The 15503-nt window shown below is 39.9% G+C and overlaps 1 protein-coding gene across 10 annotated transcripts in view; it reads left to right on the plus strand.

Annotated features, from left to right (window-relative positions):
• DOCK10 (dedicator of cytokinesis 10) overlaps positions 1 to 15503 on the plus strand; it is a 241168-nt gene that overhangs the window by 143796 nt on the left and 81869 nt on the right. For 6 of the 10 annotated variants that reach the window (XM_075068541.1, XM_075068543.1, XM_075068538.1 and 3 more), the window contains exons 14-18: positions 1440 to 1522; positions 9035 to 9157; positions 10703 to 10782; positions 13704 to 13891; positions 14559 to 14624. In XM_075068541.1, coding sequence (XP_074924642.1) covers positions 1440 to 1522; positions 9035 to 9157; positions 10703 to 10782; positions 13704 to 13891; positions 14559 to 14624 — 540 coding nt within the window. Of the gene's footprint in view, positions 1 to 1439; positions 1523 to 9034; positions 9158 to 10273; positions 10376 to 10702; positions 10783 to 13703; positions 13892 to 14558; positions 14625 to 15503 lie in introns of all 10 variants that reach the window. The other 4 variants (XM_075068534.1, XM_075068537.1, XM_075068535.1 and 1 more) reach the window with 1 other exon arrangement.

Raw genomic sequence — 15503 nt, forward strand, 5'->3', positions numbered from 1 at the left:
TAGTTTGCATCAGGACATCTGGCAGTAGAACTGAGTTGATAAACCTGTATTATAGATGAAAGATGATGTGATTATAATCTATGAATCCATTTGTTGTGTATTACTTGTGCTGGTGCTACTCTAGGACAGTGAAATTCGCTGCCCCCAACCCCATACAGACCATAAGTAACTACTCTTTGAGGGGGGAATTAGGTGGGTGTTTGGGTCCAGCCATCCACACACTCCAATCTAAAGGGAGTCAGCATGACTACGTTGCCAGTGCTGCAATGGGCTAAAATGATGACTGCTTCCATTATAAAGTGATTTTGGGACACCAAATCCTAGCTAGTCTCTTGCTACAGTCCCAAGCAGGCAGGTGTACAGCCTACTTTCATGGTGCACATAGGGTGCAGAGGCTTCTTTGTATATGTCTACACTGCATCTGAGAGGTGTGATGCCCAGCTGGGGTAGATAGATCCACGCTAGCTCAGCTGGCACCAAGCTTCTAAAAATAGCAGTGTGGACATTATGGTCCTGGCATAACTCCCTGCTGCAATGTAGACATACTCTGTGTGGCCAGTTCACACTTGCCCTTCCTTCTCACAGGGGTTTAAGAAGGGCTCTGTATGCCAAGGAGATATTCACCCACTCTGATATGTTGACTCTACATAATGATTAGGACATGATTGTGTTGCACAGAGTGCCACAGCAGATATGAGGTCCCCACTTTATAGGTTTCAGAAAATTTAATTTCAATGAACTGGGAAAGTTCTGTTGGTCTGCCTGTACAATTTTAAACTCCATGGTTGATCTGCTACTTGAATTTACATGCTCTCAAAATGCTTTTCAGACACTGAAGGGCTAAATTCTACCTTGACTTTGGCCTCATGAAACCCCATTGATTGTAATGGGATTGCACAAATTATAAAGCATGGCAGAATCCAGGTTGACATCTGTTGTCTGCACTAGGATATCCCAGCTCTGAGACCCAGAATATCAATCTTCCATTTAGTTAATTTAAACAAGAGCGCTCTGGTACCATGGAAAGGATTAATTTGCAGGAAGAACATGTAGTATTTCCACTTCTTCCCTTTCCCAGTGGCTTCCACCAGAGGGAAGGGAAGACTAAATTTCTTCAAGGGCTGCATAATTGACCCCCCCAGCCGAGGTTGCTCAGAGGATGTACTCAAACAATGCATCCCTGGTTACCCTGTTCTCACCTCCTCCCATGCCCAGTGCCAACCCCTGCGGACCTCCATCAGAGTGCAACTTTTCCCTAGTAAACTTCTCCTGTGATGACGCTTCACCACGCTGGTCTGATTTTGTTAACCCTTCAGATAAACACCACCTGAATTGCATTTCCGATACACATAAGGCACCTTTGTTTCAACTTGCAATGAGCCTGTTAAGAACAAAAACTGTGATGACGGTACTAATGGTATTTATTTTTCTTTACCTAGTGTGCTCAAAAAGTGTTAAAATCCAGCAAACAGTTCTGCAGCAAGCTGGGGAAATACCGTATGCCGTTTGCTTGGTCAGTGAGGTATGTATTGATTATTTTTATAAAACATTTCTAACAACATCTTACAGCTCACCCTGCTCTTGGATTCGTGCATTTTTATTATGAGCCACATTTTCAGCTTCAAACTAATACTTTCTACTTCATCCATGCCCCTGGCTGACCCTGGTGACTTTAATCAATTCTGTTTTGTCCCGTTTCCCTTTATTTACATAAATGAATTACAGTCACTTTCCTATTAAATACCAGTGTGGTAGCATCTATCACTCATACACGTGCTGAAGTTGCTAGAAAGCATCAAGAACAATGTCAATTTATGACAATAATGCAGGAGCAGCCCCACTCTGAGCGATTTTGTGCTGAATATTCTAAGAGAGGTTTAAAAGTTAAAATTCTTTCAGGAGACTTTTACAAAGCTAATTCTTCTCTGAAATGGGAATTGAATTCCTGCTATAGGAGCCTAAATACAGATTTAAGAGCCTTGGAACTCTGGCCCTACGATTACACTTGTTGAGTTTTGAGAAACATTGGCCAAAGATCTGGGGGTTGCACAAGCTCCCAGTATCCCCAGTGCCTATGTCTTGGTGGTGGTAGAGGGGGAGAATGCCCTGGAAGCACTTGCATTGTTAGCATTCTCAGTAGGCATTAGAAAGCTGCAGGTTTATTTAGCTTATCTTTGCAGTAATGATTAATGACAACAGTGTGTTTGTTGTTGTGTTCCATCTCTGGTAACCCTCACCCCATGACCTCTACCTCTTCTCCTGGTTGCTTCCTGACCCTTTTCTTTCCATAGTGCATCTGTGCATTCTACTCTCTCTCACTTCCACATCTTTTCTTTGGGACTTCTCCCTGCTTTCTTTGTTGCCTTCTCCTCTTCCCAGGTGTCATGGGGGCATGCCAGTCCTGGAGTACCCCTTTGCTGAACAAGTGTGGCACTGCAGATGTTCTCTGTCTGTTTCCTTCTCCAACATGTCTCCTCCACTTTCCACAGGCCTGTGCTGGAGATGTCGCTTAGCCCTCCAGCCAAGTCACAAACAAAACGTAACCCTTTCTAGGGTAATAAAAGTCCAACTGAAAGGTCCCAACAAACAAAAAGGTTCTTTGCCCTTCAGCAGCTTATCTTCAGCCCATCCTCTGGGCCCTGTTCTTAGCCCCTTTCTGAGCTTTAGGAGTCTTTCTGTCCCTGGGTTAGAGCACTCAGCACCCAAGCTGACTCCCTGACAGTACCATTCTCAGTGCCTTTCTAGGATCTGCTCCCAGAGGTAGGGCTGGCCACATCTCCCCTTAAAGGGCCAGTCACCTTGTGACACCTGGATTCCTGCCTTCTACCCTGGTTTTCTCCCTTCCTGTATTGTTCTCCCTCGCCTCCGTCTCTATTTTTCTTTGATTCCTTTCTTCCTCCTTTTCTGTTTTGGTCTCTCCTCCTCAACTTTGTCCTACTTCTCAGTTTTTTGCTGTCCAGAGAGCACTGCTCAGTGGGGTCCAGTAGCACCTCAACCACTGCTCCTCATTGTGATTGTAGTATATGCACCGAGTCGGGAATGGAACCCTGGTCAAAGGAGTAAGGTTTGCTAGAGGTAGAAGCACTTTTCTTGTATAACTCCTGCCCTGCCACTGTGTTTCAGAACTAGTTGAGGGACTGTCAATGATAATCAGGGGTAGTTGTAATGCACATGATGGATATGGAATTGGTGTACTCCTATCTGACTTGGAGCTGTGGAGCACAAGAAGGCACTGTTGCCACCTCCAGGGCAGATGGAAGTGGTGACTCTATAATTATAGAGGTGTGGAGGGAGGCAGAAGAACAACAAAGCAGAGCTATTAGAAGCACTCATTTATATTTTTATTGGCAGATAGTTTGGTTGATCTCCAATAAAGTAAGGAGAGGGGTTTACTTGTTCAAGGAAAAGGAAGATAATTTGTTCTGCTGTACTGTACCCAGTTCAAGGATGCACATCAATATTTATCAGCTTTATATAGCTAAAGGACCATTCATCAAAATTACATGAACAGTTGTCCGTTGGTTTGGCAGAACAATTTCAGCATATAAGGGAAGGTACAATGGAACTATATGCAGGCTAGGAGCCAAACCTAGGTGTTTTTTTATTAACTTTCCCCTGCCTAGATCATTCTTGCTGCTGTTCCACTAGTGTGGCAGGAGAAGAAACTGACATTCCTTTGCACAGAGACTACTCACTGCAGGCATGGGGAGGGGCAGAGGCAGAGCTGGCTGGTCACAGGGGGAAACATGTGCAGGAGCTGCATTGCTCCAGTGGATTGGATAGCTTGAGAAGCATGGTGCCTCGATCAAGAACTCCCACCAGAGCAACACTACTCTTCAATAACCCCATTGTGGGCCAGAACCTAGCAGACATGATCGAGCCCTTCATCAGCATCCCTAAACCCTCACTCCCATCGAGCTAAGGGATGTGAAATCTCTTGGCACCTTTCTGGTTCAGGCAGTTAATTTTCAAACCCAGGAGAGGGGGCTTAAGTGCCTCAGGATCCTCAGCCACAAACCCTCTCCTGGAATTAGGCATCTAAGTCAGGTCAGCCACTTAGGTAGTCCATGCCCTAGCAACCAAAAACATCTCTCACTGCTGCTGTGTTCTCTCTGTGTTTCCCTTTGCCCCCCAAATGTCTTCTGATCAATAAGGCAGTCTGCTGCCCCTCCACCTATTGCTTGCCTGTCTCTGGCCCTCCTTATGAGGGGGCTGGCAGCTCACAGGTGTTAGGCATGGTCTGACCACACCCACAGGAACAGGACCTACAGGTGAGATAGGCTCCCCTGCTTAATTTGAGAACCCTACTGTAGGGCTTCCAAGTCTTTGGTTTGTTTTAGAGTTCCAAGCTGCTCATTAGCTGTGGGACAACATCCAAATGCTGACCTGGGGAAACTTAGGTACCTATAGGACTTAGGTGGTAGCTGAAGGCTGCTTTGAAAATGTCAGTGGTGCCTAAATGATGGAGTTAAGTGTCTAAACAGGGAGATAGGCATCTAAATACCTTTAAGGATCTGGACCCGAGTCACATTCAGCCTGCCCTCACTGAGTGTTTTTATCAATGAAGAATCTCAATACAGTTTCTAATCTTGGTCTGCTCCAGGAATGACAGTGCTCTGGCCATCTCACTTTGTAGTCTCGAAACTACAGACTTCTTTTCCACTGGGAAATATGCTGTGGTCTAATTATTGGCTCTTCTTAAACTTCTCAGTGATTAACGAGAAGATGGCAGATGACACTGTGTAGCAGAAACACATTAGTCCAAGTTCACTACATCCATAAACACATTGACAGCACTGGTGTTATGCCAGGGTTGAATTTGATTCATTAGGTCACGTTCTGCTGGCATTTATGCTAGTGTAAATCCAGAGTAAATCTGTTACCATACTCTAGCCTCACAGTGGTATAAGAACAATGAAGTGTAACAAACACTGATATAACAAAGAATTTGATCCAGTAAAATCTATTTCTAATTTTGTAGCTTGAAAATAGATATTTCCACAAGACACACATCACACTACACAAAAAGTGTTTTGACTATGATAAATTGCAAAAATCGTGGGTTGAAAATGTATTTTCCGCTTATTTATTTTCTGGCATTAACTGTGCTCCCACTTTATTGTGGAAATTTTCCCTTTTGAGTTATTATAATTTAAAGCAATTACAGATGGCCGCAGTGTGATTTTTACATATTCATCCACTCAGCCAAAATATGACAATTGCATATGTGTTATGTTGTCATTCGTGCAAATGGAACTCTGATTACTTTATGTAGTAACAGAATTGCTCACTCAGGTTTGTGCCAGGATTTCTCTCTGGCATTGGTCTCATTTGGTGCACTGTAGATTTTTTCAGGTGACTGTAATTACACTATACATTAGAATTACAGTGTGAAACATCAGCCTTCCATTCTCATATTCCTACCAAACCTGCCAAGATTTGTAGATGTATGTCTGGTCTCTATTTAAGAGATGTGAGGAAACTTTACTCACTCCGATTAATTTTTGCTTCCAACCTCTCTACCTACACAGATTTCTTATATGAGATCCCATAGTGTGAATCTCTTAACACCTTGCAAGGTTTGGGACCAGATTCTCAGCTGGTATAAACTGGCGTAGCTGCTCTGAAGCTAATGAAACTATGCTGACTTATACTAGTTGAGGAACCGGTCCTGTATCTCTGACCACACAGGTGAGCCATCCCTCCACAAGAAGAACAGGAGTATTTGTGGCACCTTAGAGACTAACAAATTTATTTGAGCATAAGCTTTCATGTGCTACAGCCCACTTGATCAGGTGGAACTGATGCATGCCTGGAGCAGACCATGAAACCTTATGCTCAGATAAATTTGTTAGTCTCTAAGGTGCCACAAGTACTCCTGTTCATTTTGCAGATTCAGACTAACACGGCTGTTGCTCTGAAACCTGTCATCCCTCCACAGTATCTTAGCCAACCCTTAAGAAATGGCAAACCAAGTTTAATATTCAATTATGACCTTTCTACAGATATTTTAACCCGTAGAACCAGTGTAATTACAATGTAATAGCTAATGAAATCCATACTAAAAAATTATATAGAAATGTTTAAAAAGTTAACAAAGGATCTCATTATTTATTAAATGCTATTGATTTTCAGAGTATTTTGTATAGAACAATATTAAAGTTTTAATTCATTTTTAGTTATCTAGGACTTTTCCATAAAGGAGGCTTCTAGTACACAAGCAATGATCAGTAGAGAGTCAATAAATTGTTATTCAAATGCTAAATTCCTGAATTTTATGAGTGTTTTATGATCCGTCCCTTTCTTTGAGTTAACTCACATTTTGTTCAATGTCAGCTGTCATTCTGAAACACCTTTAGATACTTTCTGTGATTAGGGACTCTCTCACTCGCAAGTGTGCCTCATAAAATAAATCTATCTAGCAAAGTTTAAGACTGAAGTTAGTTAACTAGAGCTGTGATATTCATAATGCTTGCTCCAAAAGCAATTCTTCAGCTTTTATTAAGCCCTAATAACCAAGATACCAGTATGATCTGGCAAGCAAAAAGCCACATAATTCTCTTCTCAATGTATATACATAAGCCCCATTATAACTTGCCTTAAGGTGACCAGATTTTCTAACTGCACACACAAAATATGAAAAGTAGCAAAATAGGCTGTAAAGAGGTTTATTCCAAGTGTGTGATTGCTGATGTAAGAATCTATTTGCATACACAATTGCCTATTTTGTTCATTCACATGGGTAGTTTTCATGCAGTTGTGGCTTGCACGAAATCTGCTTTATTCTGTGTTTGGTTACAACTGGCTGTACATAACAACAAGAGCTTCTCAGTACCCTGAAACTCTGTGTAAAGGTGCAACATCTAATTCCACAGCAGTTACCTGTTTGTATTGATATTTTTATATTTTGTTTGAACTACTTACATGCCTTTTCTTTTTAATCTGCAGTGAAAGTCCATCAGTATGTTTGGACTGACATCTCCACCTTACTCTTCTAGCTTGGATGCTTTTTAAGGCCCCAGTTGCTAGAGCAGTGGCTCTCAACCTTTCCAGACTTCTGTACCCCTTTCAGGAGTCTGATTTGTCTTGTGTACCCCAGGTTTCGCCTCACTTAAAAACTACTTGCTTACAAAATCAGACCTAAAAATACAAAGGTGTGCTTGCTTTCTCATTTTTACCATGTAATTATAAAATAAATCAATTGGAATACAAATATTGTACTTACATTTCAGTGTATAGTGTATAGACCAGTATAAACAAGTCATTGTCTTTTAGTTTGTACTGACTTTGCTCGTGCTTTTTCTGTAGCCTGTTATAAAACTAGGCAAATAGCTAGATGAATTGACGTACCTCCAGAAGACCTCTTTGTGTCCCCAGGGATACGTATACCCTGGTTGAGAACCACTGTGCTAGAGTAACTGACTGCGTGAGGAACAGAAAGAGAGGAATCTTCCCCCAGCCCACAGTGACTCTGCGGTCACTTGACAAATTCTAGTGGCACATGGAGGCTACTTATTGGCTATTTTGTACATCTCTCCTGATAATCTGGAGTCCTAAGGCTTTGGAGCATATAAACAATGCTAAAAGCATTTGATAAAATAGAGTTAGGTTACTTCCCTGTAGTTATGGAGAAATTTAATGTTGGTCCCTCCATCACAGCTACATGAGTTATGACATTGTACATTTGTCCTTATCAGTAGAATCTTCTCCTCGGAGTTTACTCTGTTATTTGGTATCTGGCAATATTTTCTACTGACATCAATTCTCTTTTCACTGGCAGTATAACAGAGATATAAATTAGGGAAGAAAAAAGACTGGCTACATGGTTTGTGGAGTAGCCCTTGTGTCAAAAGCATTTTACTTTTCTTAAGCAATTTTTTTTCATGATACAGTTGAAGCCAATGTTCTTTGATTGCACAGCTGCTATAGTATCCAGTCCAGCCAGAGTGTTTGAACCTTTGGGCAATTCAAAGGACACTGGAATGTCTTAATTAAATCCTGCAAGTGGCAGTGAGCAGAAGTGGAATACCTGAGAATGATTTCCTGTGCAATCAAAAGCTCATATGTATTTTTCTTAATTATAATATGATATCCCTTTTTCCATTTAATCTCCATTGTTTCTAGCTAGCATTTTAAAATTGGTTATTGTTTATATAACTCAAAGTGTAGTTAGAATTCTTCAAACGTGTTGAAACAAGTTACACCAGTTTAAATCTACCCTTGTGATTCTGGAGAGATGCAAAGCAGATTTAATGGGCTGGAAAATCTGGCTCAAGGTCCCTGCCCCAAAGAAGTTATATTCTAAGTCCCCACTCCTGCAAAATCTTACAGACATGCTTGTTTTATCATAAGCAGAGCCAATGGCTGAGAGCTGAAGCTTTACAAATTCAGAAGGAAAATAATGTGCAGTGTGCTTTTTCGGTTTGGGTGGTTGGTTGGTTGTTTGGTTTGTTTTTACAGTCAAGACAATTAACCATTGGAGCTATTTACCTTGGGGTGTGATGAATTCCCTATCACTTATTCTTTAAAATCAAGACTGGATGTCTTTCTCAAAGATACACACTAGCTCAGCTGGAAGTTATAGGCTTGATGTATGAATGACTTGGTGAAATTCTGTGGTCCGTCTTTTGCATGTGGTCAAAATAAATTATCAGAATGGTCCCTGTGAATCTGTGAACTTTGTGCACTGTGAGTAATCTTACTGAAGTCAGTAGAACTATTCACATTGCATAAAATTAAATGTATGCCTAAATCTTTGCAGGACTGGGGCCTACATACATAAATAAATTGTGTCCCTTTGGGACACCCAAGTATGATTCAACTATATCCCCTAACAGGAACTAAGAATAGCATGTTTGCTTTGAAGTATATGCCATGGAGAGCAATTTTAACTATCTGTTCCCTTTGACATTTGCACAGGAATTCATACTGTGTCATCAGTGATGAACAATTATATGTGAATTGAAAATTCTCAAGTAATATGACTAAGTATGCCTGGCTGTCATCGAAGATATGTTGTTTTTTCTCTTTGTAGACCAGTGTTTAAGGATAATCAGGGAAATGTTGACAGAGACTCCCGATTTTCACCTTTGTTCAGGCAAGAAAGTAGCAAGATTTCAACTGAAGATTTGATTAAATTAATAGCAGAATACAGAAGGTAAGGAATGGGTCTGAGGTCAGCTTGGGAGAGGCCTAAGATTATAATGCTATTTTCATTAGTGTTCTTGTTCGCGTTGGCGAGTGTGCCAAAATAGCCATACTGAATGCATGTTTTTCACATTAGTCCATTATCTGCTGAGCTTTCCAGGATAATTGGAAAGGCATTTGACATTAGTACACATTATTAGAACTAAAAGATAGTGATTCATGGAATAAGTGTCCATTAGGGAAAGTGCAGGTGGAGGAACAAGCAAGAAGGCACTGTGAGAGAAGGAGAAATATACATAAAAATGAAAATAACCCTTTAATGTCTCTTCCATCCCTCCCTATTGTTTATAATTGGGAACTCCACGGCAACCCATATAGTGGACATCGGGAGCATCTATTTTCTCAAACGATTGCCAGTACGTGAATTATGAAATGGTGATTTGGCTGGTTCTCCTCTCACGCAAGTGTAAATCAGAATTAATTCCACTGAAGTCGATATATTCACACCAGTGTGAGTGACAAGAGAATCAGGCCCAGAATATCTTCCTATCACCTCACATTCGAAAAACAACCCACAAAAAGCACATTAATTTCATAAAATCTCACAATTCCATTTATAGGAAATTCTTGTAGGACCTGATCCAGTGCTGACTGAAGTCAGTGGAAGGACTCCCATTGTCTTCAGTAGGCTTTGGATCAGGTCCTTAATCCTCATAGTTGTGATTATATAGCAATACGTTCACTGACATCCCCAGTAAGCTAAAGTGTTGGCCATAGATGTATTAATCAGCTTGTCTGAAGCATCTCCTTTTTTAGAGAAGAGCAAGACCACTTTGGCATCCTCAGGGCATCCATGCAGACACAATGCCTGTGCCTCTGTCCCCTTTCAGTATGTCAGCTGCAGGAGCCAGGATGCCCTAAGCTCCCCACAAGTGAATGTTCTCAGAATTCCCATTAAAGGGGGGCATGTTTCAAATTGTAGAACAGTAAGCTAATTGAAAAACAGTAAGTTAATGCTGATGAGGTCTTCACTAATTCACATGCAAAAGTCCATGGGTCCTTCATCACTCTCTTCCATATGACTCCTTCCTTTCCCATCAATCCCTCTCCCCACAAAATCCCCAAGGAAGTACTTCCACAGAGAAGGCAGGAATGAAGCAACACTTCTCACTTCTGCACCCCTGGGTTTGGATCTGCTGGAGTCCAGTCACCCTTGGCTGAGGAGACGGTAGGGAGAATACGGGCTGAGGGTTTTGTGGGAGCATATGAAACTATTTTGCAAGTAGGAATTAGTAGGAAGTAAGATTTTCTGTTAATCAAAGTGTTATTTTGATTTCATATCTATTAACCCATTTTAATTTTATTAGGAAAGTAATGCACTTGTTTTCCTTACACAGTTTGGTAGCTTTGTTAAATACGGTTTACCTTTCACTATTTCATGATTTAAATGACTTGTGATATTTCATTTCATATTGCTCTCTTAATTCAGAAATTACATCCCTTCTTGCATTCTCTATACCAGCTTCCTAAAATGTTTTCATTTCTGTCATTGCAGAGCAGAGAAGATTAGCAAAATACAGACCATACCTGGCAACCTAGACATTGCAGTAAATTGTTTCCCTTTGGAACATCCAAGTATGATTCAATTTTATAATTATTCCGGGTTTATAAAATTTAATGTGAGCCTTTAAAATTAATTGATGCTTTGTCACAGTTCTGGAAGACAGGAAAGAAGGAACTGTAATTTTTAATTTTTAATTATTTTGGGGGTTTGTTTTGATTCTTTTTTAACCAATGCATGTTAAACTGTTCTTCATCTTTTTCTATGCCTTGAAGTAACCTATTTTGTATTGTAGGAAGAGCATGTGTTCATTTGATGAGTCACAGCCTGTGCATGTGGCCTGATTCAAAGTGCACTGACGTAAATTGAAAGACTCTAATTGACTTTCGTGGATTTTGGATCAGCCTCTGTAGGAAGCATTGTTATTGCAGTTATGCCGAGTCTCCAAACCCAAATTTATTTCATTTGTTCTCTTTCTACTTCAAGGGCCACCTCTCTCCATGGCCCACTCTTGAAAAAAGCTCAGTACCTACCAAAATGGTTTGGCTGACTTGATTTTCCTTTTCTGAGTTTTTTGTTTCAATTGAGGCATTTTGGATGTTTTTTACCTTTTTTTTCCTCGCTTTTTAAGGCTAAATTTAAACTCAAAACACTATTGAAATTAAAGATCCATATCTTTTGATTTTGTTTTCCCAAGCTAAACTATTCATCAAGTTTGACATGAATTTAGCTAATAAATTCGGACCCTGAAAAATGCAATTCAGTGAAAAAACAATTTGTTAAAAATATTTGCCAAGCTTTAGTGAAGAATGAAATTAGCCGCCAGTCATTCTGTTATGATACAGTCACTAGAACACCAGACTAGCTGAGGCATAATAAGGCAACCCAGTAGGGAGGTAAGATTCTTAAAGGATGTAAAGCACTTCTCTCTAATTATATATGTTTTAATTTATACTTAGCATTTTATATCTGCATCAATTTTGAGAAATTTTCACATATAGTTTAACTACAAAATAACTTCACAAAAATGTCAAAAGTATTTTTTTAATAAAATTAAGGAAAAGTTCCCCATTTTGTTGCAAATATCACTCTAGGCAAAAAACTCTCTTTCACACAGGTTTCTGTGATGTGTTGTTGCCTAACTCCATATTCACTTTTGATATTGGGTTTTTCAAAGTGCGTGTGGAAGTTATTTTTTCCCCCGGGGTACTCTACCCCTGCTCTACCCCAAGGCCTGCCCCAACTCTGCCCCCTCCCTCAAGACTCCACCCTCACTCTGCCTCTTCTCACCCTCTGCTCCAACTCCTCCCCTGAGGCTCCCACCCGCCGCTCACTGCTCTCCACCCTCCCCTGAGCACCTCCCCCAGCCACCAAACAACTGATCATTGGTATCACTGAACAGCTGTGGCTGCTGGGTGCTGAACATCCACTATTTTTTTTTCCGTGAGTGCTTTAGCTCCAGAGCACCCCCAGCGTCAGTGCCTATGAAGGTCATTGAAAGTCTGTGGGAGCTGGCAATATCCCATTATCCTCTTAAAGCCTTTTATTCCTATCTTATATATGGCTTGTTTCAATCAGAAATATACCTATCACTGCTGCTAGCCCAGTGGGGCTATTCATTAGGAGTCAGTAGAGCAATAATGTATCCCGTTCTCCAGAGCAGAGTACCTGGACTCTGTCCACCCAAGTGCTCATGGAAAAATTACTGGACTCTACTATGCAGGCCAAGACATCCTATCCTGGGATCAGAGTCTTCCAGGGTGATGGAATGTTAGTAATTTGGGAAAGAACTCTCAAAAGCCCAAGTATGACCATTGAATTTTTCCTTGGCTGATGGATGGCTTCTTGGGTTCAGCTAAAGTGACCAACTTCATGGAGCTAATGAGAATAAATCAGATAAAGAGCCTTATGGTAGCCATTGGCCCATATTGGCTGGTCAGTACTAAGGGAATGTAATTCAGCTATTCACCTTTGACACTACTAGTATTGATTAGGATGTAAAGAACAAAAGCTTCCATGAATGGCATTTTCTAGCTTATTTCAGGAATATACCTGACAGCTATGAATGAAAATGACTGGGAACAAGCATGAGAAATTGGCTGGAGGAAAGGCTGAACCCTTTAAGTTTGTTAAAAAGAAAATATAGTAACTGATCAGAGAAACAGCCTTCACATCTTGCTGTTACTCAGTAGTCCCTTAGAAGTTTTATTCCAGCCTGATGGTGGCATGACTTCTCATTGTGGAGGTTCTGAAGGGAGCAAAGCGGAGAGTTAGGATGTAAAAGAGGCAGGGAGAGCTTGCTTTCATGATCTGACTACCTTTTGGTTGGCTCTAGAGTTTGCAGGGTTGAACCTCAAGTTCCTTTTCTTTGGAAAAGGAATCAGTGTCTCTGTCCTCTTCAGACTTGTGTAGTTCAGACAGCCATGGATATTTCCCTACTGAGATCAAGCTTGTTGCTGATTTAGTAGCATACATTGGAATACCAATGTGTGCTTTGCAGACATCTCAGTGACAGCAGACTTATGTTCATCTGTCTCTTGAACTGAATTCAGATACTCTGATTCTCTGATGTATTAAATCTAGGTCTAAGTAATGTATCTTTTGATTTCATTGGCTGCCCTTTAGATAACAGATGAACTTTAAAAAGTAAATGAAAAAATGGGCTAAATAGAGATGTTAACTCCATTAGAAACAATCTATTTTAATGACACTTCCATTGCATTTAGAGCTATAACTTTGCTGAAATTATAAGAGTTGGAATGACAGTACTATGCTTTGTCTTGGATGCTGTATATTCAAAGGTTATTCAGTGCTATATTTAACTTAAATGTAAATCAGTGCAATTACTATTGATTTACACTGGTGTAAAAGGGGATAGAATTTGGCCCTTTGTGTCTCGATATTGGATATTACATTCTGCATACTTATTATTAGTGTATTTGTAAAATGACAACTTCATTTTCTGATTGTTTTTTTATTTTATTTTTTTTTGAAGATTGTGTGACATCATCTTTTATCCCAATCAAGCCATTTTATAATACAGAGGAGCATCAACCTACGGTGGAAGTGGAGGAATTTGTACAAGAATCAACAAAATATTCCCGACCTTACAGAGTATATAAGAACCAAATATACATCTATCCAAAACATCTCAAGTATGATAGCCAAAAATGCTTCAGCAAGGTACAGTAAGCAACAATTTAGGGGTCTGATTTCGCCACCCTTAAATCAGATTGAGTTGTCCCTTAATCCATGAGTGGTCTCACTTAAATCAGTAGAACTACTCGTCATAGCTAAAGGGAGGCAGAATAGGATTCTAAATTACTGAACTAACTTGCAGTCGGTTTAATGCTTTATGGAACCTTTAAGCACAGTAAGAATTTCCTGGAAGTGATTTTACAGATGAAAGGAACTTTTCATGCTGTGAAGACATTTCAAAGAGGATGTACAACAGAATGGCTTTTGGGGCATTATTCTAGGGAAGTATTATATTTTAATATAAATATGTATACAGATGATTCTCTCTTAAATGAACCTTGAGAGCTATATGCATATTCATACTGATTGAATATGAATTAAACTCAAGACAGGACTAACTACTGATCCCTTTATGCTCTATCTTTGCACAATGCATATGCAGCCTAGTTTGGTGCCTGCAAGTTCTTCTCCTTTTTACACATTTATTTCCAGTAAGTTTTGTGAGGAGATGCAAGTGTTTAGGATATGACTTATCATCCATAGTGTTCTCCAGATTTTAAGTAGAATCTGTTATATTTCACACATCTTAGTTTATATGTATTTTAGTGTGCTAACAATTTCTATTTACACTTTTAATGCATCACTATTGCAGGCACGGAACATAACAGTGTGTATTGAAGTTAAAAGTTCAGATGAAGAAGGAGCCAAGCCAATGAAGGTGAGCAAAGACAAAGTACAATGTGTCAAAAGAGGTTTCATATGAAACCCAGCAATTGAGAGTATTCTAATCAGGACCATTTAAAGTGTGACTATTGTAATATATTCTTTTAAGTTTCCATAACAATCCTTTTTAATACCAGTTATTAACTCTCAGCTGCAAGTGTCAACCCTGCTAATTCAATGATAAGGCAAAAAAAAAACTTGCAAAAGATGGCTACTTTCAAGAAAAGGGCACTGCCATCGTATACAGTATGTTTTGAATTAAAATGTCACACTGTGCCTATACTATACCTGGAAACAGCCTTAGGAAAACAGTACAGTGTTTTCAATATAGACAGCATAGGACAGATTTTATTTATTTATTTATTTATTTGTATCATCTTAGGACTTGGGAGCACCAGTCATGAAAATTAGGATGTAGATACCTAAATGTGGATTCAGGTGCCGAGGTCTAAATCTGAAAATCCAGGCCTTATTTATCATCCTGATGAGCTACTTAAAATTAAAGGGTGGGATTTTCAAAAGCGCCTAAGTGACAAAGAAGCATAACTGCCACTGAAAATCCTCCCCTGGACATAGTAGATTAGATACAATAGAACTAGGGTGACCAGACAGCAAGTGTGAAAAATCGGGACGGGGTGAGGGGTAATAGGAGCCTATATAAGACAAAACCTTAAATATCGGGACTGTCCCTATAAAATGGGGACATCTGGTCACCCTAAATAGAACAGCCCAATTTGTTGTTTTACATATTTTTCACATGCTCTTCCTTTCATTTTAAGCAAAGTACTGGTAGATATGGTCTGTTGAGCCTGAACCTGCTGTCCTGATGCAAGCAGAACTTCTTCTGATTTATATGGTGGTTTTGCCTCTGCAA

Source organism: Chelonoidis abingdonii, chromosome 8 (assembly GCF_003597395.2).
Source record: "Chelonoidis abingdonii isolate Lonesome George chromosome 8, CheloAbing_2.0, whole genome shotgun sequence".
NCBI classification, from domain to species: Eukaryota; Metazoa; Chordata; order Testudines; family Testudinidae; genus Chelonoidis; species Chelonoidis abingdonii.